The sequence below is a fragment of the Salvia splendens genome, chromosome 3, assembly GCF_004379255.2.
Source record: "Salvia splendens isolate huo1 chromosome 3, SspV2, whole genome shotgun sequence".
Lineage (NCBI taxonomy): Eukaryota > Viridiplantae > Streptophyta > Magnoliopsida > Lamiales > Lamiaceae > Salvia > Salvia splendens.
The window spans coordinates 5,496,767-5,524,250 of record NC_056034.1 but is presented as its reverse complement, the minus strand read 5'-3'; the positions used below and the strand labels follow the sequence as shown (position 1 = coordinate 5,524,250).

Sequence of the window (27,484 nt, the reverse complement as noted above, 5' to 3'; positions counted from 1 at the left end):
TTAAAAAAAATAAATTTAACGGAATAAAAACGAGTCAAACGAGCCAATTTTCTTTTTTCGGAACAGCGGTGCTCTTGCTATCGAGCAGGGTCGTTCTGTCGGCAAGAGCACAGCGGCAAGCAGGGTACTCGCCGCGCTGACGGCATGGCGGGTGCACTTAGTCAAGAGCACCGCTGCGGATGCTCTGAAGGAAAATTATGTAGTACTTTTATTATTTTATACAACTCTATTAATATTAATGTTAATTTTAATATTACTGTTCATAGCTAATTATAATAATAGTAATAATAATAAATAAATAACTATAATTGTAATTGTAATAGTTTATTATTATTTATTTCTTTTATTATGTTACTAATTAATTTTTTAAGATAATTTTAATGTGATTATTTAAATTATGAATTATTATGAAAATAATAAAAATTATTATTCATATCTTGCTATAAACTAATAACTAATTAAGAAAGTCTTAATGTAATTTTAATAAATATTAGTATAATTATAATTGTTATTATGTTATCAATTAATAACTTATTAAGTTTTAATGTAATTATTATAATTATATTCTTGATAGTAACTTAATGAGTAAATCTTAATATAATTTTAAAATTAGAGACTATGTATTATTATATTAAATCAAAAATTCTTACTTCAATTATTACATCAATTAGTTAACTATTGCTTAATTTTATTTAATTGTTTCATATAAGTTAAAAATCCTAAAAAAAATTCTTAATATGTATAATTCAGACCACAAAAGACTTTAGTCTAATTTTATATTCAATAATTTTCATTTTGAAGTTATTAGCTGTTATAAGTGATATGAAAATTTACAAAACAAATACTATTATGGATTTTAACTTCTAAATCTTACGTAAGTTTCTCACAAATCTAAATTAATGGGATAAATGAAAATATATTAAAATGTTGATGGTATAATTGAATATTTTAAAAGTTTCAAGATTGATCAGAATTTGAACCAACTTCATAATTGTTTTGGCAATTTACCCTATATTCAATGCCAATAATACATTATGCATGAACATGCTGTCCTCGTTGAGTTTAACCGGCCAATTATAACTATAGGAAAAAAAAGTGATAAAAATTCAGCAAAAATGCAAAATTTTATTAGAGGTGAAAAGCATGAATAAGAGAACACCCTGGGGTCAGAGGCGGCCATTGTATAATAACTCACCGCTCATCATACCCATCTCACTACCTAAGCTACCACCTAAACCCGGTTAGTCAGTCACAAACTTATCTACAAACCCATAAAAACAATACTTTTACAACTCCGGCTGCTGCTCAGGTTTCACCGGTGTCGACGCACACTTCCCATTTTGGATGCCCAGGCTGTCGGCAACCGCTGAGTCCGTCACCAACCCCGTCCCTGTCCCTCTCATCAACGCGCCCTCCTCCTCGTTGAACTTGAGGGCAACTCTCAACTTCCTGGTTCTGAATACCAAACACAAGGCCGCTATTCAGAATTCAACATAGCATGTCACTGTGTTTACGATTATAAACACTCCAAATTACCCATTCAAGCGATCGTTGATGGCATTCAGGTCTTTTGAAGGGCTCTGGTACGCGTGAGTGCTTTCTCCCACGCAAGCATAATAGCTTTTTGAGCTATGTGATATTAGTGCATCCATCTGAGAAATTTATCACTTAGATTATACATAAAGAGAAGCGAGAGAGATGAATGTGCTAAGAAGTCTTTCAGACCTTTGATGACTGCAACGGGGAGACGTAAACATTGTGAGCCGCGGACACTTTCTTAGGGGACATGTCTGGAAGACTTGGAAATGGGGATGGTTTAGGCGATGCTGCTGGTGCTGGACAAGCACCTAATTTGACAGGAATAAAATCCAAGTTAATACTGTATGAAAAGAGCAAGCTTATTTTCTCTTGGTTGAATTGCTTCCTTTTTTAACTCCAATCGGTCATCAGATAAATTGGAATTAAAAAATTGACTTGCTATGGCTATCAACCATCAATGTTATTCTTGGCCTCTGAAGCATGAGAACTACCCTGTTCTGATCCACCAGGAGCAAGCTCAACTAGAAGAGGTTTTACCACAGGAATGAATATCTCATTGTAAAATGTTATGATATCAACATGATCAGGGCCGGTTTTCTGTTTCAAAACAAGGGAAATGTTTAGATTCCAATGTGTTTTCAAAGCAAGAGGTGGAGCCAAAAGCAACATACCCCAGTTTGGCGAGGAACTTTCCAATCAACATACACACTCCGGAAAACCTGAGGTTTGCATTGAGGTTGCTTTCTATAGTTAAAAATGATTTCTTTGAAGGTCAGGTTCAGTTGGGAAATCTGCATACAGGAATGAATATCAGAGATAACAAAGAGTGGATGACTATCAACCTTAAAGCCAAATAAAGCATCAAAAGCAGACCTTAGCGACTCCATAGAAGCAGCAAAGGATAATTTGATCAAAGTGTCGGCTGAAGAACAGTGTTGTCCGCTGACCAAGGATCTTTTGGAAAAGGCAGTAGACAGACTCTCTTATCTGCTGTGAAAGCTGTAGTCTTTCAACCATCCCATTAATTCTGACGGCTGCTAACTTCACAATCTGGAAAAAAAAATCAAGCTTATATTTATAAAACCCAAACGCGTAAATAATTTGGAACTTCCATAAATACAGGAGCATGCCAAAAAGTACATACAGAGTTATTCAAAACTTCCAAATTTTAGACGACCATTCTGCTTGTGTATTAAGGTAATGTAATTACTAACTAGCAAATGTACAACTGAAATGGTTGCTCTTGTTACATAATTATTGAGCACGTGACAGAATATACTAAAAGATCATGATCAGTGAAACTGATGCGTCCCCAAATAAGGAATTGTAACTCTCAGCTTTAATAGCTGAGTGCTGACTGAACAAAATAGACGACCATGACTTTCAAAAACAATATCTCAATTATGCAATATGACACTGAATCTGAAATTTCAAAATTTTATTAAACATATGTAGAGTATTACAAGATACCTTACTGAAGAAAACATTGACAGCTGTTTCTGCACATGTTTCTCCTCCACCACCTGGATTTGGTCTCGTAGGACTGAAAAATAGTGGAAGATTAGTTATGCTTCAGCCAATAGATAACAAATTAGTTCAGACTTTAAAGATTAATCATACTATGCCACAAAAATTAGATCAGACTTTCTTGCATCTAAGCTTTTGATGCAAATACCTAGCAAATGCAGAATGTAAAATAGGAGCTTGAAACTTAGATTTCAAGTTGTTTAGGACCAAGAGGCGATCTTTCACTGGCGACGTGAATGGGTTCCGTTCAACCAATACACTCCGGTACTCAGTGCAGACTCTTTTTGGTGAAAGTATATCTCCATTTTGACCTGGATATCATTTCAGAAATAATCAATATTTACTTACCAAAACAGCAAAACCAATCTTAAACTAATAGTCTTCTCAAGATCAATACATCATAATACCCAATAATTCTTTACCAGTTTTTTCATGCTTTTGAGTGAAGGCTGAGACACCAGTTGACATGTTAATGTGCATGGCAATTGCATCCAAAGAAAGCATAGGTTCGGCTAGCAAGCCAAGACGAGTTACTTCTGCAGAAAGGGCGGGTTTTGCTACAATCAAGGAGTTGTACATTGATGAGCCTTTTTCCCAAACCATGCTCTCTAATAATCGTTCTTCAAGCGAATTTAAATGCCTCCTGAGTTCCCTGGGCAGAGTTTCCTCATGTCTGATGAAGCTCTCTATCACCTTACTAAGATCAAAGGCTGTTATTCCTGTTCTCTCCAAAACTGTTGGAAACAACATTGTCACGGTTTTATGTGTGGCAAGAACAAGCTCAGCAGAACATGCTAGCATACATCTGTGAAATCTCACATTGGTAAGCAAAGAAGTTAAATTGTTCGCGTGCAAAATCCGGGACTCAGCCATGCACATTGCTTGGAGAACCCTGAAATACAGCTTCATTGCTTCAATTCGACGTTGTTCAGCCCATATGTTGTCCATCAAGGTAGCATTTTGCCCAGGTCCGCTACTTGGAAATATGGCTTCAAGTATTATCTGAGCCCTCCTAGTGACATCAGCACTCACATCTCTGTCGCATGATTGAAGGAATCTCTCTAGCTCTGCCGAAGGTTTAGATGGGAGTGGAGCGATAACAGAACGTAGCCATTTTGCAGTTGTCATTGCTGTGCTGACTGGAGTAGCAGCCATCTTGGACATGCCACCACCAGCAGAACCATTGGAATGGCGTACAGGAGATCGATAAGGGGACAGTGGACTTGAAATTGTCTTTATTGGGGAGGACAATGTGTCAGTTTTCCTCTGAAGTGGTACAAATTAAAAAAAATTAATGGTTAGCAACAGACTCGGTGATTTTAAAAGTCTTGAAATTTTAACAAGAAACTAACCTTTGTCCCATTTCCAATCATGCTTACAGCACTTCCAGATAAGCACCCTGAACCTAGCAAGCTATCATTGTCATTTATAAAAATCCTTTCATCTAATCCATCCATATCTCGAATTGCAGAATCATAATCCTTCTCCAGCAAGTTCATACTTGATGGTAAAGAAGATTCATCCATCAAATCTTCATAATAGATCAAACCACCTACATTTGGTCGTGGGAAAAAGAATATCAGTTAACAGTACATTATAATGGAAATCAAGCAACGTTAAACTAACCTGTAACAATATTTTCCAAGTTCTCAGGCGTAGAATCAGAAGCCAAGCAAGGGCTTTGCTTCAATATATCAGTTATCATGTTGTTAGCTTTTTCCAAAGTTTGCCTGAGAACATCTTCTGAAGTGTCATACATATTGCAAAGTGATGCAAGGAGATCAACCTTGTCGCCTTTCATAACTGTATTCAAGTGTCAGGATATGACTGTCCTTACAAAAAGAAACAATACATAACAGGAACCCAAAAATGTGTTACAAAATATACCTATGCGTTCAGAATCATTAAGATTGAAGTTTCTGTAGCGAGCAGGAACGTGTATTAAAAGTATTGCCTGTGAACAATTGATAGAAATAGTTAGTCAGTCTTAAGAGGAGATTACAGATTAACTTCATAAACCGTTTGAAGAAACAAGGACCGCTCCATATAACGCACCCATAATTTGATAATCTAATCATCAATAAATAAAGGTTTTCTTTGCATTGTTTGGAGCTTTTGGGCATAATGATTGCATTTTTTGCATATAAATTTAAAAGAAACGCATTGTAGTACATCTGATAATAGTTTGCTTCTATCTGAAATCTAGGTTAAACATTCAGTTCTTTAAATTAAAAGAAACCACTAACCAGGACAGAAACCAGGCCATGAGTACATGATACTAAATCTTTGCACATATGGAACACGTGTACACGAAGGGCCAAAAAGAGATACCATCCGAAACGGTAATACTCTGACCCATGACCAGAAATATTTGCAACATTAAATTGCTTGCCATCAGTAGAATCAACGATAGAGAAAAGATCCCGAAATGCACGCTCATATTTCCTGAGAACAGTAGGCAACGACAAAACGTCAGTAGTTTAAACAAGGAAAGGAAACATCCACAGATCCGCAATTATTACCATGGCACTCGACACAGCTAATCAATCAAGGCAAGGCCAATTTGTTTGGCTAATAGAGGGTGGGCTGAGCAGGTATTATTCCCATTTAGTAACTGACCAGCAATAATATATACACAATTAAATTGTTTAGATTGATGTAGATAACCACAAAGCACAAACTACATAAGTAGACAAATAATGATATTGACATATTCAAATGCCAAATTTGATAAATTTATTATGTGTCCAATTAGGTGCTGAAAAATAAACTCTGTTAGGAACTAAAAACATGAAAGAGCATTCAAATATAAGCATTGAGATGGTAGCAATAATTATTATCCTTCTGTTTTTTGAATAATTGAAGGTTGACAAAAAAAATACTCCATCTGCTCCACTCAAAGTGACATATTTCAAAAAATGGAAACATCACTCTCTCTACCTTATTCTCTCTCCACTTAACACACTAAACAACACTGCATAAAATCATGTTCCGAAAAAAACATGGTTTGCTTTGAATGGGACGAAGGGAGTAGTTAGCTTAACATGAAATACACATAGTTGCAAATCAATTTCCCAGAAGCTGAAAAACTTAGTTAAAAATATAGCAGAAATGAATTTAGAATGCCTAAATCGCATGGGGACACCAATAACTGAGTAGTGCGAAAATCTATTCCACGGAAAATGACATGGAAGATAAAAGGGAGATGTCCAGAACATCTAGGATATATAATGCACGTACAATATATATATATTCAAAATAAGACGATTCAGTTATAAGTGTTTAGTTGAATAATTAATGAAAAAGTAGTACATAAGAAGCAATGGCATGGAAACTGAAAAATAGAATAATGCATACTCACTTGCTCAAGAGGATCAGATGCACAAAGTTTGTGTGTGATTCCTTTGCCTGATGGAAAACGAGAATAAGGCACAACCACCGAGACCAAAACAGATACAACCAAAAATGAAAAGATGCTAAGAGAACTTGATTAAATTAATAGCATTTATGCTAAAAATATCCCATATCATTAAGTACCTCAAACCTCTTCTCCCAATCCTCACCATACAGATTACTCAAAATCGATCCAACCTTGATTAGAAATTGATGAAGTTCTTTATAAAAATCAACGATGCTGCAAGGCAAAATGACAGAATCCCTGATTACCAATAACCACAAATTTCCTAAAAACCAACCATATGACAAACGTTTCAGAAAAAAAAAATACTTGAGCCTTGCTGCTCTCAATATCTGGCATAAATTGAGACCCTTCTCCATGGGGCCAACATTTTCTCTAAGCCTTCTAACTGAATATAGGACAAATGCAAACCAATAACGTTCTGCTTCATCCAGCTAGTAAGATAAAAGATCAAAAACTTAGTCGAATTTATAACTCCAAGTAATTTCAACAATAGGAAAACAATTAAAATTACCAAATTCAGTTAAAAATGATCAAACATATAGTCAATGCCAGGTGTATAGGAAAAGGATTTACATACCGTCCCATTTCCAATAGCAGATACATTGGCTAACAGAAGACTCTTGCTTTGACCAAACAGCTTGGTCGCTTGATCCAAAAAGTCGCTGTCATCTAAGGGTAGAAAATTCTGATTACGCCAAGAACAAATCAGCCATTAATTAAGGGACAACAAAGACAAACTTAACTCCATTAAACATGATAACTTTAATTAATCTATGCATAAACGAAACACAGCTACTCCCAATCAAAACAACAAAATCCTGAATCATCAACAGACTTATAAAAAAAATAAAATAAAAAATAGTATGGCTGCAAAAGGATTATATTTGGTATTAAAATTTTTATAAGAGCATCAGCAATGGGACGCCCTAAGGCGCGCCCTATGCACTGCCACGTCAGCATTTTATCCTCTTGTCATTCCACCTGCAGTGGGGCGCCCTAAGCATTTTAACTGTTTTGTTAATTAATCTAACTGTTTTCAAATATATAAATGCAAACTTATTAAAAAAACACAACGATTAACTAAGAACGACAAAAAATTCATTGATTATAAAAATAAAGTTACACGAGTTAGAAAAAAAAAGAGACTATCCTACAAAAGCCCCAACTTCCGACTCAACTCATCGCTCAACCTCTGGAGGCGCTCAGCTTGGGCCGGATCCGTACACCTCATAAGGGCGTTGTGTGTATCCAACAACGTCCCGCCATCGATGCGGTTGCCAAATCCGCGTAGGCAACTGTCGCAGGGGTCGGGGCCGGGGTCGGGATCGGCGATGGGGGGCGGCGGCCGAGGAGGATGTCGCCTTCGCCTTCCCCTTGTTCTTCGCAGCCTTAACGCCTATGGGATGCCGCCGAGAGGACATCGGTGTGCCGGAACTCTCTTCCTCCGTGCACGTCTGATTTAGGTCCACCGGACGAGTTCCGCTTTCCCTGGTCGTGTAACCACCAGTGTCGGTGATCTTCATCCTCTTCGCCGCACGGGTGTGCAGAATCTCACTTTGGAACTACTGCTTGTCCCTCAAGAGCGCCCAGATGTTGAAATGCTTCGAGTCGCCGAACATGGACTGGTACGACAACAGTGCTCTATCGCGCACGTCGCTCAAGCTCTCGGCGCTTCCCTGATCCCTCGAGCACTTCTCGTACTCCGCCGCGAACAGGTTGACTTGCTTCTTCACCACCTGATCTCAGTGCTTGCGGAGCTGCTCCCGTTGGCGCTTGTACGCGCTCGGTGGCTTCGCCTCATTGTAGCGCTCGGCGATGCGCTCCCAGTACGCGAGCTACCTTTGGTTGTTCCCGAATATCGGGTCCTCCGATATATCCACCCAACACCTCGCCGAGACGATGGTTTCATCCGGCTAGTAGTTCGTACAGCCGGGGGCGTATTCTTCGTTCGTTGCCGGAGGTGGCAACTTCCTCGATACGTGCTTGGTCCGCTTCTTTCTGGCGGAGGCGGCGGTGCCCGCGCGACGTGAAGCGGGGGCATGGCGAGTTGGCGACGGCTCCATGTCGGAGAGACCGTACGAATCCGTACTGAAGTCCGGATCGTACGTCTGGTTGGCGTCGAACGGCCGATATTCGTCAGGTTGTGTACCAGGCCACCGTGCGACATCTCCAAATGTCGGGCTATTAGGACTTGGGTATCCACCGGAATCCATTGTATAGCGTAATTTGAGAGTTGAAAATGAAAAGTGAAGCCAGGGTATATATATAAACAAAATTTTCGAATTTAAAAAAAAAAAAAACTAAGACGCGTTGCATCGTCTGCGTCGCCCACAGTGAGCGGACGATGCCACATCGTCCGCGCCCGTGGACGACTCATCGTCCGTCGTCCGCGGTGCCACAATGGCGAACGATCGTCGGCCCCATTACTGATGCTCTAAAACAGATGAACTAATTCTCATATAATAGGTCAAAACGTAAAGGGCGTATAAATATATACTAACAGATAAATTTGAGGAAAAAAAATTACACGCACAGATGGAGAGAGACAGAGGAACACACATTGCGGCCAAGGAGGAGGAATGGCACAAGCAAACGACAAAACCAACAAAGAAAAGTAAAAATGGTCAAAAATAAAGAAGAGACCTTGCAGAAGCTCGCAAATCGCGCTTCAATGGACGTTCCACCTTTTTCTCGCTCACGATCAGGGGTTGAAATCTTGATCTGCTCAGCCATATGTTTCAGATCTCCGATCTATTCAGGCTACATAAAACACAAATTTAGGGAAACAAACCACTGCATAGACTTACGAAGCAGAAATGAAAACCCTAATTGAGTAACCAACCAAAAAAGGGCAATAATTCAGAATGGGCGAAACCCAGACCTCAGCTGAGAATCGTTGTTTGTTTCCGGCTGCAACGGCCTGCTGATGCTTCTCCCTGATCTCTATGAAATGCGAGGGAGAGAGAGAGGGGTTTCGGTTTCCTTTTTTTTAGTACTAGTAATTTTTTATTTAGCTTTCAGGGGAAAATAAAACCCTTCTAGCTCAGCTCGCGCGGGAAAACACATGGCATTGGTGGATGGCCATGCCAAGTCATCATAGTCGACCCACATACATGCTCAGCCAATGCCACCATGACGCGTGTCCTATTATCCCAAGTTTACCGCCAAAATTCCCCTGGGGAAAGCAAAACAAAACAAGGAGATTCTCTTCCCTTTTCGCCATTTTTGTCGCTGTCTATATGAGTATAATCTTTAGATTAAAGTTTTAAAATGGTCCTTAACATATTGTATTTTTTTATTTTGGTCCAAAACATTATCTTTTAAATTATTCGGTCCCTCACATTTGAAATCGGATCACATTTGGTCCATTTTGGACGGTTCCGTCAAATTTTTGATGGTTTTAATTACCGGGTCACAAATCCGTCACGAATCCGTCACTAACTGGGAAAAACTGATCCGTCACAAATCCGTCACAAATTCGTCACTAATCCGTTTTAAAAAACGCAATGTGTTAAGGACCATTTTAAGACTTTAGTCTAAAAAGTTATATGAGTGATGCTAGATATTGCTAGATTTTTATATTTTATGAGTAACTTTTTATTAATTGCATAGACTAGAAATCTACTAATACTATCCAAATCCTAACAACAAAATCAAAAAAATGTATGAAGCCTCCTACCTCTTATAAATACAGCACTCGAAGCAGTCGATTAAACCATGCTATATTTTTATTCATCTTTCCTCTCTCTCTCTTGAATTCACACACAAGTATATATCTCATGTCGTCGGCTATGAAGAAAATGAACGCAATCAATCACATTGTAAGGCTAAGGCAAGTGATGAGGAGCTGGAAAAACAAGAGCCTCTACGAACCGGCCGATCTGAACCCCGAACCCCATCCGGTTCAGTGGCGGTCTATGTCGGGCGGGAGAGCCACCGCTTCGTGGTCCCTACCCGGTTCTTGAACTTCCCGGTTTTCATGGCCCTGCTGGACCTGGCCTAGGATGAGTTCGGGTACCAGGCGACCAGGGGCATTGTGCTGTCTTGCGACGCCGGTTTCTTCGGGTGTATCATGGAGCTCCTCCAAAAAGACGAGAAAAAGTTGCACAGTTTAGAGCTCCACGAGTTCGTGCAGATGGTTTCGGAGGCGCGGTTCCAGTGCAAACAAGTTGGGAGCAAGTCTATTCGGGGGCATTCCATAAATTTGGAATCAAGGATGACGCGCATGAATCAGTCATGCAAGCGCTATTATTCGTCGCCGCCGCCCAACTCCATCAAGCGCTATTAGTGACGGATTTGTGACGGATTAGTGACGGATTTGTGACGGATCAGTTTCTCCCAGTTAGTGACGGATTAGTGACGAATTTGTGACCCGCTAATTAAAACCGTCAAAAATTTGACGGAACTGTCCAAAATGGACAAAATGTGATCCGATTTCAAATGTGAGGGACCGAATAATTCAAAAGATAATGTTTTGGACCAAAATAAAAAAACGCAATATGTTAAGGACCATTTTGGGACTTTAGTCTAATCTTTATGGGTAATGATTTAAACCACAATCAATGAGAAATTTCACGTGCGTGTGTACATTACATACCGGCAGTGGAATGACGGTTGTTAGTTGAAAATAATTGTAAAATGTGGGAGACGACAGAGGTGCCGAGCCGATCGGCCACCGGCGGCAGATCTAGGTCAGACTGAAGATCAGATGGATTCTAATTCAATTTTGTGGATTGTCTTTGTTTGTTTTTCTTTTTCTTTTTGGCAATTTTGTATTATTAACTTAAAATTTTATAGTAGCTTCGATATAATTATGAATTTTTATTCGGGAATAAATTAGATTTATTTTAAACATTGAAGATTGTTTTGGTATGACGAGCAACTAACTCAAAGACGAAAATGGAAAATATGCTTTGGACTTTTGATGTGGAAACCGACATCTAATAAAATTGGTTTTAAAAAATCATAGTACTATTAAGAACGAATGTACGAGTCACTAAGGCCAATCCGCAATGCGTTATGCAGGTGACACGAGTCCCGTCACCATCCCGCCGGATCCCTCGTCACGCCGAGACGTCGCGCAAGACGTCTCGCCACGTGCTCCTACGACGTGGAGCACTCTGGGGCCATGCGTGACGCCCACTCGCCGGCCCGTGAGTGGGTCTCGTCACGCTGACGCAATAATTCATTTTTTTTTAAAATTTGAATTTAATAAAAAAATTCAAAAGTCAAAAACGGTAATATTACCGCTTTCGACCGTTTTCTTTTTTTTTTACTCTATAAATACTCATATTTCATCCTCATTTCACACACCAACACACATCTAATCATCTGAAATCATCTCTCTCTTCTCTTCAATTTTCATCTGAAATCATCTCTTTTATTCTTCCCCCAAATTTAATCGATCTAATGGATCCATATGAGCAAATGCGTCGAATAATGGAAGAATCACTTGAAGAAGATCGACGTCGGGAGGCGGAGGAAGCCGCGCCTCCCCAAAGACGCTCCCGGACTTACATCCATTGTAACCGGGAGGAAGCCGCCGCAAAGTTAGTCCGCGACTACTTCTGCGATAACCCGGTGTGGGGAGATACCTACTTCCGTCACTGTTTCCGCATGCGGCGACCGCTATTTCTCCACATCGCAAATACATTGGCAACCCGGGAAGAGTTCTTCTAAGAAAGGTTCGATGCCGCCGGCCGTCCCAGCCACACGACGCTGCAGAAATGTATTGCAACAATCCGTCAGCTTGCGATTGGACAAACGGCGGATGTGTTCGACGAATACAAAGCACTGCGAGAATGTGCTTGATCCAATTCTGCAAAGGCGTCCGGGCAGCCTTCACCGACGAATTGTCGAATTTCTCCGGAAGCCAAGCACGACAGATTGCCAGTTCCTGCTCCGCCTTCACGAAGAACTGCACGGATTCCCCGGGATGCTTGGCAGCGTCGATTGCATGCACTGGCAATGGAAGAATTGCCCGGTGGCGTGGAGGGGGTCGTACACAAGCGGCCACAAAGGCACCCACCCAACCGTTATACTCGAGGCCGTCGCTGATTACCGGCTATGGATCTGGCATGCGTACTTCGGGTTCCCCGTCTCGAACAACGACATAAACGTGCTCCACCAATCTGACCTCTTCGCCGAAGTTTTGGATGGTAAAGCGCCGGCCATCAACTTCACCGCTAACAACCGGCGCTATAAAATGGGGTACTATCTTGCCGAAGGCATCTACCCGAAGTGGCCAACCTTCGTGAAGACGTGCACCAGGCCTGTGAACGCAAAGCAGGCTCTTTTTGCGCAGAAGCAGGAGGCTGCTCGGAAGGATGTGGAGCGGGCGTTCGGGTTCTCCAAGTGCGCTTCAACATTATCAAAGCCCCGGCTCGTGCGTGGTTCATGGAGAGCATGATCGACATCATGTATACGTGCATAATCTTGCACAACATGATTGTCCAAGATGAAGGACCCGAGGCGGGAAATTGGTTCGACCCTGAAGCCCCCGGAAGTTCAACCGCAAGTAGTCCGCCTCGAAGTGGAGTGCATCCGTCTATACAAGAATGGTTGTCTATTCGCGCAAGGACACGTGACTCTACCGCCCACGCCCAACTCCAAGATGATCTAATGGAGCACATTTGGGCAAAATTTGGCGGAAGAAATTAAATTATGTATTTTAAATATTTTTTAGGATTTTTAATTATGTTTTGTTTTATTGTTTTAAGAATGTAATGTTGTAATTTTATTTTATTTAATGAAATGTGTTTTTATTAATTGAATTTGTTGGAAATAAAAATAAAAAATGAAAATGAATTTAGAGCATCAAATTATACAAAGTTGAATGATCTGACGTGAATTTAGAGCATCAAATTATACAGAGTTAAATTATGTCTTTTTTATTTATTTTACCATGAATTTAATTATGTATTGTTTTTAAGTTGTAATTTTATTTTATTTAATGAAGTGTGTTTTTATTAATTGAATTTGTTGGAAATAAAAATAAAAAATGAAATTGAATGAATAGTAATTTAAGGGACGAATAAGAGATGGAGGGTTGCAGGTTCCGTCCCTTAGTTAAGAGATGGAGGGTTGTAAGGGACGGATAAGTGATAGTATTGCGGATGCCCTAACATGAACTTCATATAATAATAGAATGATTACACAACTCGTGTGAACTAATAATTTACATATAATAATAGAATGATTACACAACTCGTGTGAACTAATAATGTAAATTATTCTAATAGTTACATAATAGGTGATACTTATAGATTTTACGTATCCAACGATTAATTTGCAAAGGTTTTAAGAGAATGGTTGTTGTTGTGTTATTAATTTGCAAAGGTTTTAAGGAAATGGTGGTTGTTGTGTTTTGAATTGATAAGTAACATTATTTAGTATTCACTTCGTTCCATGATGATCACTTTATTGAATGACATGAGATTTTAGGTGAAGTTGTTGAATACAATATAGTACAGTGAAAAGAAAAAGATAGTCAAATTATTTTAATAAGAAGATAAGAGAGAGATTTTATTCCAAAAGTAGAAAATGAACATATTAATTAACACAAATAAAAAATATATATATGATCATCTTGAGCGGGACAAAGGGAATATTTTATTAAATGAAACAATTGTTTTTTTGACGAATAAGAAATGCTTATGAGATTGTAATATAGTGATCCGGGGAATTGAGTTCCCTCTAGTGAGAGAGAATGTACGGTCATGTTCGAAAATATGAAGTGGTAGAAGCATAATATCTGTTGTATTTTTATTCATGAATAGAGAATCACGTACAAAATAAAAAATTAGTAGCATGCACTTTTAAGGGCCACGTAAATTATAAACTCTTGTATTTTGGTTAATAACAAAAGAGTGATTCAGTTTTTAGTATGATAGTGGAATACATATGCTACGAGACTGCCTAAATGCAAAAGAAAACTTGTGAGAGATTGCTGAGATATGGTAGGATAGATGATTTTTTAACATGTATTTGCACTTGACATATGAGTGATTCAAAATGTTAGCTCTAAACTCTCAATGGGATATACGGTGAAATGGCGCACATATTTTGGGATTCCTTGTTGGCTCATTTGGAGGAAGAGGTGTGGTTTCATTTCAATGAGAAGTTATTGCACGAGTTATCACAATGAACAATAATATGCAAGAAGCTATATTGGCACATGTAAGAGGTATGATTTTGTTGCTAACAATGGAGTTTGTTTGATTCTTCTAACTTCATATATTTGGTGCTTGTTTATGACCTACCATTGGCCAAATATTTGGTATTCATAAGTTAATTATATTTTTATATAAAATTGACGTTATTTAGGGATAATATTAAAACAATTTTTTAAAAAGAAAAGACATTTTTTGATATTTTTTATATTTTCTTAAATATGTAAAATTTGACCTTTTGAAATAAATAAATTTCGACGTATTATATTGTAAAAGTTAACATAACTATTTCGATTAAATATTTAGTAGATAGAAAGGACGGAATAACTTTTGGAAATAATAATTTTTTTCTATTTAAATAAAGTAGAGAGAGTGTATGAAATCCCTTTTGGAAATAACTTTTTTTTCATAAAATAAAATCCACTTGTCAATTCCTTAATAGAGTATTAGAAAATGTAGTATGTAATGCATGAGGTGATCCCTTCTGACAAAACTAATTGCTGCGTACACATAATCATTTTTCTGTATCTAACCTTTAGTTAATTTTATAAATATCATGACTGTCATCCTTAATTTTATAATAACATCTCCGTATTTCAGATTTAGAAAAAGATATAGAATCATATTTGGGAAGAAACAGAGAAGAAAAAGGCGATCAAATTCGTGCAGAAGTAATTTTGATTTATGTGATTAATGATTTATGCTATCAATAATTTCTAAATTCTATCCATTCATGATTTTTTAATATGTAAAAAATTGGGTAAATGTTTTTTAGAAATAAGGGTCTCCAGATTCTATGGATTTTCCCATAATTACAGAAACTTAATTGGAAAATTGAAAAATGAATTGGGAAGAAAGGTTAAGCAGATAGTTTGGGAGAAGTATTTCTAATGGTATCTTAGTAAATGCACATTATCTTGACACTATATAATATTTCAAATCAAACATGTCTTGGATTATATTCAAATTGACATTCCAACAAAACATTTACATACTCCCTCTTGTTACTGAGGTGTGATCCGTTGCTAACTTTCTTAATACTAACTCATCAATGCAGTGTATTAAAAATATTAATACGATGACATTAAATTATTAACATAAGCTTAGTTGATATTTTAATACACTATGTTGACATTGATATTTGAAATGTCAACAAAGTATATTAAAATATCAACACAAATGTGTGTTGATATTCTAATGTGATCGTGTTGACATTTTTAATACACTGCGTAGATGAGTTAGCAAGTTAACAATTTAAAAAAAAAATAGCATTATAACACACACCACCTAGGCTTATAGCAGCTCGCTTAAGCAGAGTCGGTCCGTCGGACCGAATCGAGATTACTTTGAAAGATCTATCTTGCATCTTCTAAAACCACAAACTTTGCCCGAGATTCTATATTTCTTACAAATTTAAAATTTTATCACTAATATCATTAACTTACATTTTATAGCTAATTTTTACAAGTTCAATTTTTTCCTAGATTAAATTCCACATGCCATATCAGATTATGTAACTGACCTAAGCAGTGAACATAAGAAATGGCGTTGCTTAAACTTCATTTTAGGGTTACCTAGTGAACAAAGTAATATCGAAATAAAAGTGGCAATGTTTAATTGCAGCAATATTGAAAAGTTGAGTTATAGCCGCAACGTTTTAATAGCCATGAGTGTTGCAACTTACAAATCTATAAACTTATAACTAGGCAAGTAGTAATACTTTTGTGTTAATGTTCATTTTATACATGAATCATCTTATTTTTTGCAATGTTGATACAATATTTTAAAAACTTTGCAATAATGTCACCACGTGTTAGTATGTTGTATGAGTTACAACCCAAACTGTTATGATTACTGAAGACTCAACTTGACATGTCAACTCTTCCACGAAGAAAATTGGGTGCATTTTAAAAGTTTGTATTACTATAAGTATAACTATAATTTTACATAGGCATGCTTATTCAGCCGGTTCTGGTTATAACCAGACCGATTGATCGGTTGACCAGTTAATCGATTTTTGAATTTTCATGAATCGGAATTAGTCGGTTTCGATTCGGGAAACACTTAAGAATCGGTCAATTTTGTTTCGGAACCGGAACCGATTTGTAAATTTCAATCTGAATGTATTTGTATAAAGATTTAAATGATTCAATATTTATCATCCCATACCTAAAATTTCAATGAATTAAATTAAGCACCACACACACAACCACAAGGAGGAATTTATTTGGCAGTAACAACAACACACACAACATATACACACACCCACACCATTGAAAAAAAACACACAACATTTAATTAAAAAAAACATACACACGTGATGTAAATAAAATAATGTTAAATCTACTCCAATATTTCTCCTATTTTATATATTTAAATCATCTATCAATTGATCATTAAATTTTGATTATTATATATAGTTGATAGATGTATATGTGGAGTGACTACAGTGAGCCAAAGCACTAGGGTCTGATTCAAAGTGTTTGTTGTCTATTAAGACAATGTCCAAATTCTTTTATCTTACCACTGTTATCTTCGTCTTTGAAATAGCTTCGCGTGGGTACCTTGTACGCCTCAATCGGAGCTCGGATGAAGAAGTTATGGCCATTTGATGAAGACTGCGCGGGACAGTGCAAAAACGCCCGACTCGGGCGTTTTCGGACTAAAAAACGCACGGGTTGGCACCATTTTGCCCAGGTTGGGCATTTTTCTCGGAAACTGTCGAATTTTAGTTGTCAAATTGGTTTCTGGAGCAGTTTCTAGAGGAATCCAGACATATTCAGACACGAGAAAAAGAGAGAGGAAAAGAGAGAAAGAGAGGAGGAAGAAGAAAATGAAGAAATTCCGGCCAACATTCCGACGATCCGTCTCCAAATCCCAATTCCACTCAACGAGAGCATGCTTCCTATGGTTTTTGTTGCAAATTCCACCATGTGTTTAGGCTAAACTCTCTATGTTGCTTCAAGTTGTAATCTAGGCTTTGTATGAATGTTTCTACACCATTGAACTCATGTGTTTGTTACCAACAATGTGCTCAATGTTTATACACTATGTTTTTTGCTAATAATGTAGTGTTGTTCTTTCCTTTGCTATTGTCCCTTTAATATAGTTTAGGAATGTTTGATTGTTGGTATGCTATTGACCTAGAATTATTCAGAGGATAATTTGATAGTGGATTAAGTAGGTGATCATAGTAGATGTTTATTTCTCCAGTGCTTCCGCGGGAGTTTATAAACATTGAAAATTGGTTCATAGGTTATGTGTTCAACTAATAGTGAACTACTCATCGTGTACATGTTCAGTGTATGTGATTAGGTTGATGTTTTAATCCCTTCATATGTTTCTTTGTTAAAGGTGTAGAACAATGCAAGTCTAGTGAGCAACTTGGAGTGGTACATTCCCCATTCGAAAAGTCTTTCGTTAGTAAATTTGTAGCTTTATTTTGTAAACAACTTTCAAAATCAAAATCAAATCTTTACATGCTTTTAAAGTGTAAACAATCTTTCACCTCCATGTGGATCGACACTTGAAATACTACTACGACACTTTAATCTTGCAGTATTGTAGTATTATTAGAGTTAGTTAAACTTGATAATTTGTGTGAATTGGTCTAGATACTCTAAAATACGCATCAACACACAACTACGTATAAACACACACACATCAACATACACACGCACACAACACATAGACGCACACACATAGCATACGCGCGCGCACACACACAAAACATACATACACACACAACCATATATATACATATACAAACCAACATACACACACAACCATATATATATACATATACAAAGCCACATACACACACAACATACACGCACACACATCACATATATACACACAATGATAATATTAAAATAGTGTTTGAAATTTCAATAATAATACTTGATTAAAATTATTAGTATATTAAAATATAAAAACAAAATTGAAATTAAAATGCTATCCGGTTCCCAGTTAAGAACCAGTCGGTTTCGATTCTAACCGGAACCGATATTTTTCTAAAATAGGAACCGGTATCGGAACCGGACCGGTGTTCGGTTCCTCAATTAACCAACCGGTTCCGGTTAACCGAGAACCGAAGAACCGGTTAAGCACCCCTAATTTTACATGCGTTGAAATTAATGCATTAATTGATAATTTTAAATTACTTATCTGAGTCTGACCCATCATTTTGCAATTTTAAATCCATAGTCAGGTTTGTTTAGATCTGGCTGGCTTTAACCCGGCCATATGGAATCACGATTCATGGGCTCTTGACATATCATTTGGACCGTGCCAACCGTAAACGGACTTTTCTAAAAGAGTCAGATTGGGCCTGTTGATAGGCCCTTCCTTATATATAATCAAATCACACCCGGCGTAATCCAATTCCGTTAACCTCCCCTCCTGCAATCTTCAAGCGATACCAATTTATCCAAGAACCCTAAATCCCAAATTTGATCTCAATTCATCGCCGAGATATGAAAAGAGCCAACGACGACGTTCCAGACAAACTGGACGGTGCGAAGAAGCCAGTCTTCCTCACCAAAGAGGAGCGGCAAAAGCTCGCACTCCAACGCCGCCAGGACGAAGTAGCGCAGCAGAAACACCGCGCGGAGGTCCAGCTCCAATCCAGTAGCGGCCACGACTCTAAACCGCCTACCTCTGACAGAGACCGTGATCGCGATCGAGACCGGGATCGAGACCGCGACGGCGATCGTCGGAACCGCGACCGGGAGCGTGACCGTGACCGTGAGAGGGAGAGAGAGCGTGATAGGGAGCGGGACTCTGAGCGGCGGAACCGCGAGAGGGAACGTCAGGATGAGCAGAAGGCGCGCGAACGCGCTCGCTTGGAGAAATTGGCCGAGAGGGACAGGGAGACTGAGCTTTCTGCCATCAAGGAGCAGTATCTAGGGTCTAAGAAACCTAAAAAGAGGGTGATTAAGCCGAGTGAGAAGTTCAGGTTCTCTTTCGATTGGGAGAACACTGAGGATACTTCGCGGGATATGAATTCGCTCTACCAAAACCCTCACGAGGCCCGCCCTCTGTTCGGCAGAGGCCTCAGAGCAGGGATAGACCGGAGGGAGCAGAAGAAGCTAGCCGCAAAGAACGAGAAGGATATCCGGGATGAGATTCGCAAGAAGGAAGGCATTGAGGAAACTCGTGAGGAAGCGGCTGCTCAGAAGAAGAAGGAGCAGGCTGCAGATATATATGATACGTTTGATATGAGAGTGGACCGTCATTGGTCAGAGAAGAAGCTCGAGGAAATGACTGAGAGAGATTGGCGGATCTTTAGGGAAGATTTCAACATTTCATACAAGGGATCTAGGATTCCTCGCCCTATGAGAAGCTGGGAGGAGAGCAAGTTGGGTACTGAGTTGCTGAAAGCAGTTGAGAGGGCTGGATACAAAACCCCATCACCTATTCAGATGGCTGCTATTCCACTGGGCCTGCAGCAGCGAGATGTTATTGGAATTGCTGAAACTGGTTCAGGTAAAACAGCAGCTTTTGTTCTTCCTATGCTGACTTACATAACTAGACTTCCCCCAATAAGTGAGGATAATGAGGCGGAGGGGCCATATGCTGTTGTGATGGCTCCTACTAGAGAGCTTGCACAGCAAATTGAGGACGAGACTGTGAAATTTGCCCATTACTTGGGGATTAAGGTTGTTTCTATTGTTGGTGGTCAGTCCATAGAAGAACAAGGGTTTAGGATTAGGCAGGGGTGTGAAGTTGTGATTGCTACACCTGGACGTCTTCTTGATTGTTTGGAGAGGCGATATGCAGTGCTGAACCAGTGTAACTATGTGGTCCTTGATGAGGCAGATAGGATGATTGATATGGGTTTTGAACCGCAAGTTGTTGGTGTGCTCGATGCAATGCCTTCGAGTAACATGAAACCGGAGAATGAGGATGAAGAGCTTGACGACAAAAAGATTTACAGAACCACTTATATGTTCAGTGCTACCATGCCCCCTGCTGTGGAGCGGCTCGCGAGGAAGTACCTGAGAAATCCAGTTGTTGTTAATATTGGCACTGCAGGAAAGGCAACCGACCTTATTACACAACATGTTATGATGACGAAGGAGAATGATAAGATGGACAGACTGCGAAGATTGCTTGATGAGCTCGGTGATAAGACTGCTATTGTGTTTGTTAACACAAAGAAGGTTGCTGATAATGTTGCTAAAAATCTGGATAAAGATGGCTACAGGGTCACCACATTGCACGGTGGGAAGTCTCAAGACCAGAGAGAAATAAGCCTCGAGGGTTTTAGGACGAAGAGATATAATGTTCTGGTAGCAACTGATGTGGCCGGGCGTGGTATTGATATACCCGATGTTGCACATGTTATAAACTATGACATGCCTGGTAATATTGAAGCATACACTCATCGTATTGGAAGAACAGGTCGTGCTGGAAAGACTGGTATAGCTACCACTTTCTTGACTATGCACGACACAGATGTCTTTTATGATCTCAAGCAAATGTTGATCCAAAACAACAGTCCTGTCCCCCCAGAGCTTGCGAGACACGAGGCTTCCAAGTTCAAACCCGGTTCAGTTCCTGATAGACCGCCCAGGCGGAACGACACTGTTTTTGCTCATTGAATCTTGCAGGTTTTTTGAGTTTGCAATACTGCTGCAGTTAAAGAAGGGATTGATCCTAGAAAGGCTGGCATCTGGAACGACAACATCAATGCTGTAGGAAGTTGGAGTACATCTTTAGATGGTAATGCTTCTTTTTCTCTGTATTGCCTTAGTTAACAAATCATGTATTCAGCCTGTGACTGCAAACATGTAACTTGACCTGCTCTTACTGTGTTTTGGTGATCTGTCACGTCTCATATGGTCGCTGAGGCCATTTTGATTGGTTGATACAAGTTTTATGGACCGTTTTTATGTCTTTCTGTCTTTACCTTATCATTGCATAGTACCTTGGAATGGGGTATTCTGCTTTACTTTGAACTAGCTGGTAATGAGGATTGGGATGGGAGATGACAATGTCAAATATGAGGAAGATAGGAGTGGTAAATTTGACTCATTGTATGGTACTGTGAAAAGTGATCTAGGTTAAGCATGTGGCTGCATTACTGGTATATATCTTAACTATTTGATTTGCTAAGATGTGCTGCTGTGTGGCCTCTTTGGTCTGATCATCTCCCCTCAGATCTATGTTTCACGTATGAGTTTTACTTTGGATGACACACTTTGCTAAATTGGACAACATTGAGCTTGTTTGATCATGTGGTCCTTCAACTACTTAATCCTATGATTGTCAATTTAATAGAACAACTCAGTTTATTGTCTCCTGTTTGCTTACATGTTTAGATGGTCATGCTTCTATGTTCTCTGTATTGCATTAGTTAACAAATCATGTATTCAGTCTGTGTCTGCAAACATGTAACTTGACTTGCTCTTATTATATTTTGGTGATCTGTCACGTCTTATATGGTCGCTGAGGCCATTTTGACTGGTTGATACAAAATTTATGGATCTTTTTTTGTCTCTGTCGTTACCTTACCATTGCATAGTATCTTGGGCTGGGGTATCTTGCTTTACTTTGAACTAGCTGTAATGATGATTGATTTTGTGATGCCCTGATATTTTCTTTGTTGGGCATTTTTACTTTGGATGCATATCATTGATTTTTGATAATGTCAAATGTGAGGAAGAGAGAAGTGTAAGTTGAGTCATTGATTATATGGTACTGTGAAAAGTGATTTAGGTTAAGCTTGCTGGTGTATATCTTAACTGTCTGTGCTTTGCTAGGATGTGCTACTGTGTGGCCTCTTTGGTCTGATGATCTCCCCTCCGATTTATATGAGATTTACTTTAGATGACAGTTTAGAGAAAATAAAAACTAGTAGTATGATTTTATCTATCACATGATAAATTGAACAATGTTGAGATTGTTTGATCGTGTGATCCTAACTACTTAATCCTATGATTGTCAGTTCAATAGAACAATTCAGTTATTGTCTCCTGTTTGCTTACAAACTTTACCTACACAGTGCTGAAGTATTCTACATAGTCTTTTTAGTCTGTAACTTTTATGTCTTCGTTACTTTCTCAGCCATATTTCTGTTTAGTCCAGAAAAATGCTTTCTTTCCGCTTTTTTTTCTTTTCGTTTTTCTAAATTCATTTGGCAACGGATATTCATTTTATTAAGTTGTAATTAGTATTGAAATTGCCAAAATTTATTCTTATCATGTGTTCTAGATTAGTGTTGTAATTATGTAAAATTTAAAATGTTGTTTCTGGGTAAAAAAATGGACAAAGCTTGATTACAAAACAAAATGAACAACTAGCAGTTTATTATACTACATCTAACTAGGGAGCTCTATCAGCCTAACGGGGAATCCTCTAGATCATGAACATTTCTATGATAACATTGAATAGAATAAGCATAATGCGACATAAAATAGATATCAAATTTCTCTTCTCTATGTGTGTGATGCACCACTACGAAATCAAAAGAGCACATAATTCACTCACATGAAAGCGATAGTATCATATCAATATTAAAATTAAAAAAAAGATCACATAATTCACTCACATTACTGCAGTTTCGAAAATGTAATTGTCGACTCCTCTTAACCTTGGTCACCTTCTATTGTCATCTTTAAAATATCAATCAATCATTGGATTTATTTTTTGAAATTGTGTTTAGGTCGGGATAATCCAACAATACAAATGACCTGACTACGTTAGAACTGGTGACAGCTGGTAACATAGCCACACAAACTTAGATGCCAAGCACCGTAGATACGGTATAGATCGGATGTATCGTAATAAGAATTGGAGAGAGAGAGAGAGATTTCATTTGCATGAAGGATAATTAAGGTATTAAGATTAGCACCATTTACAAAAAATTTATAAGTTGATATTTGTAAGAGTTGTGAAAAATGATAGGGATGATGATAACTTAATTTCTACATTGCGCTACACTGTGGAGTTCCTAGAGGTAGATTTTGCTATTGAAAATTCGAAATAGAGCTGCTACTAACTGCGCTATAATTAGATGTCAAATTAGCACCACTTAATATCATTAAAATACCCCACTTCCGGGACTTTTGCACTTTTAGTTCTACTTCTTTATTATGCTCCCTCATTAATGTTATCCATACTCAAATTGTAAAATATTAAACAAGGTAACAAAATTATAAATACATCATTAATTTAATAGTACTATAACTCTAGATTTAGATCACAAAGTCGCAAACTACTTTCATTAAGTCAAGAAACGGTTGAAATTAAAAATAAAACATCTTTCCATCAAGCTGCTTCTAAATTGGGTATCACCACTTAGGGAGAGGAGGGCTTTAAAGAAGCTCATAGACAGAGCTCGGGCTGAGGAAGACAAAAGGAAAGAGTCAATAATTGCTTATCTTCTTCATCTCATAAGGAAGTATTCAAAGTTGTTCAGAAGTGAGCTATCAGATGATAATGACTCACAAGGTTCAACGCCTTGCTCACCTACTGTTCAAGCATCTTTGGATGATGGTATTGTTCTGGGCCGCAGTGGCTTTGCTTTGACAGACAGCTGTCAAAACTGATTTCTTTTAACTTTAAGTCCAATTTCCGGAGATCAGACCAGATGACAGTCCCTCCTGAAGAGTTAAGGTGTCCATCATCATTGCAACTTATGTACGATCCAGTTATTATAGCTTCTGGACAAACATATGAAAGGGTTTGCATTGAAAAATGGTTCTGTGATGGCCACAATACTTGCCCTAAAACTCAGCAGCAGCTCCCTCATTTATTGTTGACTCCAAATTATTGTGTTAAAGGTTTGGTGGCTACTTGGTGCGAACAGAATGGTATTCCTGTTCCAGATGGTCCACCAGAGTCCCTTGACCTTAATTACTGGCGGTTAGTGTTATCAGAGAGTGACTCTACAAATTCGAAGTCATTAGAAAGTATCAGTTCGTGCAAGTGCAAGGGCAAGGGTGTTAAGGTGGTACCTTTGAATGACAGTGGGACCATTGAGGAAGCTGAAAGAAATGAAGAGGAAGAGATTTCTACACAGGAGGATGATTGTGAAGTTAATATCTTTCAGAAATACAAGGATTATCTGAGAATATTGGAGAATGAGGATGACTTGATCAAGAAATGCAAAGTGGTAGAGGAAATAAGACACTTGCTAAAGGATGACGAGGAAGCCAGGATTTATATGGGGGCTAATGGTTTTGTTGAAGCATTGCTGCTATTTTTGGAGTCTGCTGTCTATGCCAAGAATGGGGTGGCTCAGGAAATTGGAGCAATGGCTCTATTCAACCTTGCAGTAAATAATAACAGGTATGCTAAGATCCAAGTACAATTTCTGAAGCTTTCAGTAACTATGCTATATATACAAGGTGACTAGAAGTCTTCTGGTTGTGTAATTAAACATGAGTGGCAATGTGGCATTACGCCAGCCATGTCAGAAATCTAATAGTAGTGGCATGTATTGAATTCTACCATTTCCTGATCATGCATGTGTAACACATTGTATCATATACAAAGTACAAACACAAATATCTTAGTCCATCTACTTATTCAGAATAGATCAATTTTTTTTCTTGGACCAAAATGACTATATATTCAGAAATGCCTTTTAAAGAACATGCTTTGGCAAATGTCACGTCTCACTCACCACCAGTCCACCACTTCTTTTGAGGGCTTGTGTATACTAAATTACCGGAATGCTCACGTGAGACAACTTTTCTGTGCTTTTCAGAAACAAAGAGTTGATGCTGGCATCAGGAGTACTTCCAATATTGCAGAACATGATTGTCGATACTGATTCTGTTGGAGCAGCTACAGCTCTTTACCTGAATCTTTTGTGCCTCTAGGAGGTCAAGCCTGCTATAGGAACTACGGAGGCTGTCCCTTTCTTGATCCAGGTTCTTAAGAATGAAACTCACGAGCAATGTAAACTGGATGCTCTCCACACACTATATAACATATCGAGTCAAGCCACGAATATTCCTTACCTCCTGTCAGCTGGCATTGTGGATACCCTCCAAACTCTCATCACAAATCCGGGCGACCAAGCTTGGACCGAGAAACGCATTGCTGTGTTAATATATCTAGCCTCAAGCAACACCGCAAGAGATGAGATGATAAAGACTCCTGGGCTGCTTGCCAACATTCTGGATGTTGGTGAGCCCATCGAACAAGAACAAGCTGTGGCTTGCCTTCTGATATTATGCAATGCGAGTGAGAAGTGCAGTCAAATGGTCCTACAAGAAGGGGTGATACCTTCGTTGGTGTCCATTTCAGTGAATGGGATGTTAGCCATTCTTTACTGATCTCTATACTGAAATCACATTCTAGATTTGAATTAGTTCAACCATATTAACACACTATAAAGAGGGGATAAAATCACCAACCTCCATCCATGCTTATTAATTTGATGTAGGGTTGGATCCACTATTTGATGTTTCCCCTTAAGCTGCTATTGATGTTTATCCTCTCCTTGACCTCAGACCTTCAATGACTCTTTTAATGGACAAAGAATCAAAACTTTGTATATAATGTGTATATATATATATTGTGACTTTTCTGTGTGTATAACACGAATTTGATTGATTCTTAATGCTGAAACCATCGCACATATTTATACACGTTCAAACGACGTGAATGAAGAATCATATTGTTTCATTTAACCAAAGATACGTTGATTGCTATAAAGAGAATTGCATTTCCTCTTATATAAGAAATCAACTTCCTTATCATTACGGTTATAAATGCATTACACCCAAATTTATATATATGTACATTGAATATTACAACCGTTGCTAATTAGATAAAATAGAAGTGATAACTTCTTTATCATTAACAACTGACACCTTTTCCATTTCTTTTAATTCTCGGTGCCACATGTATACATATATAAACCATCATTTATGCATACAATCTCCAATATACATACATATATATTAGGCTTTATATATATATATATACACAAATATATATCAATAACAAGGTAAGAAAGGAGGGTTATCAATACACCCGATTCTAATTCTTTAATCGAAACCGATCCATCACGGTGTCGTCTTTAATATTAGAATCCCATTGACACATTTGAACTTGATCTTTAATATTAAACCAATCTTTACATAGGTCACATATAAGAATAAATATTCCTACATTCTCCCACTTGACCTTTGTAGCTCTCAATGGTTTAATAACCTTTATGCGCACTTTACAACCAAGTTCATATATCCTTTAAATACCTATAAAGTTAGATTCAATTGGATCATGGCGGTCACACACTCATTTAGTCGACATGATTCCTTCCATGTATCACAAATCAATTCTAACTTTATATGAATAACCTTTCATTGAGATGTACTTTAATTCTCAATACAACATATGCTATCTAAACAACCATACTGTATACAACTTTAATGATAACATATAAACAAGCAGAAACACAACTTTTATTGAATTCACAAGAGTGTTTACACAATACATGAGTCCACAACTAAAATAGCAAGGCTTTGTCTATAATACCCATACGCTCTACATGGCCAATAAACATACTGGGTGATAGTCCTTTAGTTAACGGATCCGCTACCATCATATTCGTTCTTATGTGCTCAAAATACACCCTTTGTTTCTGCACTTCTTCTTTAACCGATAAGTATTTCAACTCCATGTGCTTAGCACCCTTCGAGTACTTATCGTTCTTTGAGAAGAAGACAGCTGCGGAATTATCACAATAAATTTTCAGCGGCTTGGCTATGGTGTCGACAATTCCAAGTCCCGAAACAAAGTTCCGCAGCCACAATCCGTGAACTGTGGCTTCAAAGCATGCCACAAACTCTGCCTCCATAGTAGA

The 27,484-nt window shown here is 38.2% G+C and overlaps 3 protein-coding genes across 8 annotated transcripts; 2 read left to right on the top strand and 1 right to left on the bottom strand.

Moving 5' to 3' along the window:
* Nucleotides 1-1,105: 1,105 nt before the first annotated feature.
* Nucleotides 1,106-9,502, bottom strand: LOC121794540 (retinoblastoma-related protein-like). Of its 5 annotated transcripts, none has more exons than XM_042192742.1 (19): nucleotides 9,369-9,502; nucleotides 9,131-9,247; nucleotides 7,065-7,172; nucleotides 6,794-6,918; nucleotides 6,604-6,700; nucleotides 6,428-6,474; nucleotides 5,313-5,511; nucleotides 4,954-5,020; nucleotides 4,693-4,869; nucleotides 4,419-4,618; nucleotides 3,489-4,332; nucleotides 3,215-3,377; nucleotides 3,010-3,082; nucleotides 2,413-2,589; nucleotides 2,211-2,330; nucleotides 1,992-2,136; nucleotides 1,726-1,847; nucleotides 1,537-1,652; nucleotides 1,106-1,455 (listed from the first exon to the last, which is right to left on the bottom strand). In XM_042192742.1, exons 2-19 carry the CDS (start codon nucleotides 9,218-9,220, stop codon nucleotides 1,287-1,289), a joined length of 3,039 nt encoding a protein of 1,012 aa, XP_042048676.1. In that variant the 5' UTR covers nucleotides 9,221-9,247; nucleotides 9,369-9,502; the 3' UTR covers nucleotides 1,106-1,286. The 5 variants fall into 5 exon arrangements, with proteins under 5 accessions (XP_042048676.1, XP_042048675.1, XP_042048678.1 ...); XM_042192741.1 differs by having other exon boundaries at nucleotides 9,330-9,489; XM_042192744.1 differs by having other exon boundaries at nucleotides 2,031-2,136; nucleotides 9,330-9,489.
* A 9,555-nt stretch (nucleotides 9,503-19,057) lies between these two features.
* On the top strand, nucleotides 19,058-26,211 carry LOC121794539 (DEAD-box ATP-dependent RNA helicase 21-like). 2 transcript variants are annotated; one of them, XM_042192739.1, is made up of 3 exons: nucleotides 19,058-21,384; nucleotides 23,966-24,954; nucleotides 25,376-26,211. In XM_042192739.1, exon 1 carries the CDS (start codon nucleotides 19,134-19,136, stop codon nucleotides 21,261-21,263), a length of 2,130 nt encoding a protein of 709 aa, XP_042048673.1. In that variant the 5' UTR covers nucleotides 19,058-19,133; the 3' UTR covers nucleotides 21,264-21,384; nucleotides 23,966-24,954; nucleotides 25,376-26,211. The 2 variants fall into 2 exon arrangements, with proteins under 2 accessions (XP_042048673.1, XP_042048674.1); XM_042192740.1 differs by lacking the exons at nucleotides 23,966-24,954; nucleotides 25,376-26,211 and adding an exon at nucleotides 23,327-23,955.
* On the top strand, nucleotides 24,254-25,949 carry LOC121796465 (U-box domain-containing protein 6-like). Its single transcript, XM_042195311.1, has 3 exons — nucleotides 24,254-24,954; nucleotides 25,376-25,445; nucleotides 25,491-25,949. The coding sequence occupies exons 1-3, from the start codon at nucleotides 24,254-24,256 to the stop codon at nucleotides 25,947-25,949; spliced, it is 1,230 nt and encodes a 409-aa protein (XP_042051245.1).
* Nucleotides 26,212-27,484: the final 1,273 nt, after the last annotated feature.

Bases quoted from the DNA above. Each gene is read 5' to 3' on its own strand.
- LOC121794540 (XM_042192742.1), bottom strand. From the start codon at position 9,220: ATGGCTGAGCAGATCAAGATTTCAACCCCTGATCGTGAGCGAGAAAAA. The intron at 1,848-1,991 runs GTTGATAGCCAT...CTGTCAAATTAG, and splicing joins GGCCAAGAATAACATTGATG to GTGCTTGTCCAGCACCAGCA. The intron at 1,456-1,536 runs GTAATTTGGAGT...TTTGGTATTCAG, and splicing joins ATCAACGATCGCTTGAATGG to AACCAGGAAGTTGAGAGTTG.
- LOC121794539 (XM_042192739.1), top strand. From the start codon at position 19,134: ATGAAAAGAGCCAACGACGACGTTCCAGACAAACTGGACGGTGCGAAG.
- LOC121796465 (XM_042195311.1), top strand. From the start codon at position 24,254: ATGACAGTCCCTCCTGAAGAGTTAAGGTGTCCATCATCATTGCAACTT. The intron at 24,955-25,375 runs GTATGCTAAGAT...TGTGCTTTTCAG, and splicing joins CTTGCAGTAAATAATAACAG to AAACAAAGAGTTGATGCTGG. The intron at 25,446-25,490 runs GTTGGAGCAGCT...TTGTGCCTCTAG, and splicing joins TGATTGTCGATACTGATTCT to GAGGTCAAGCCTGCTATAGG.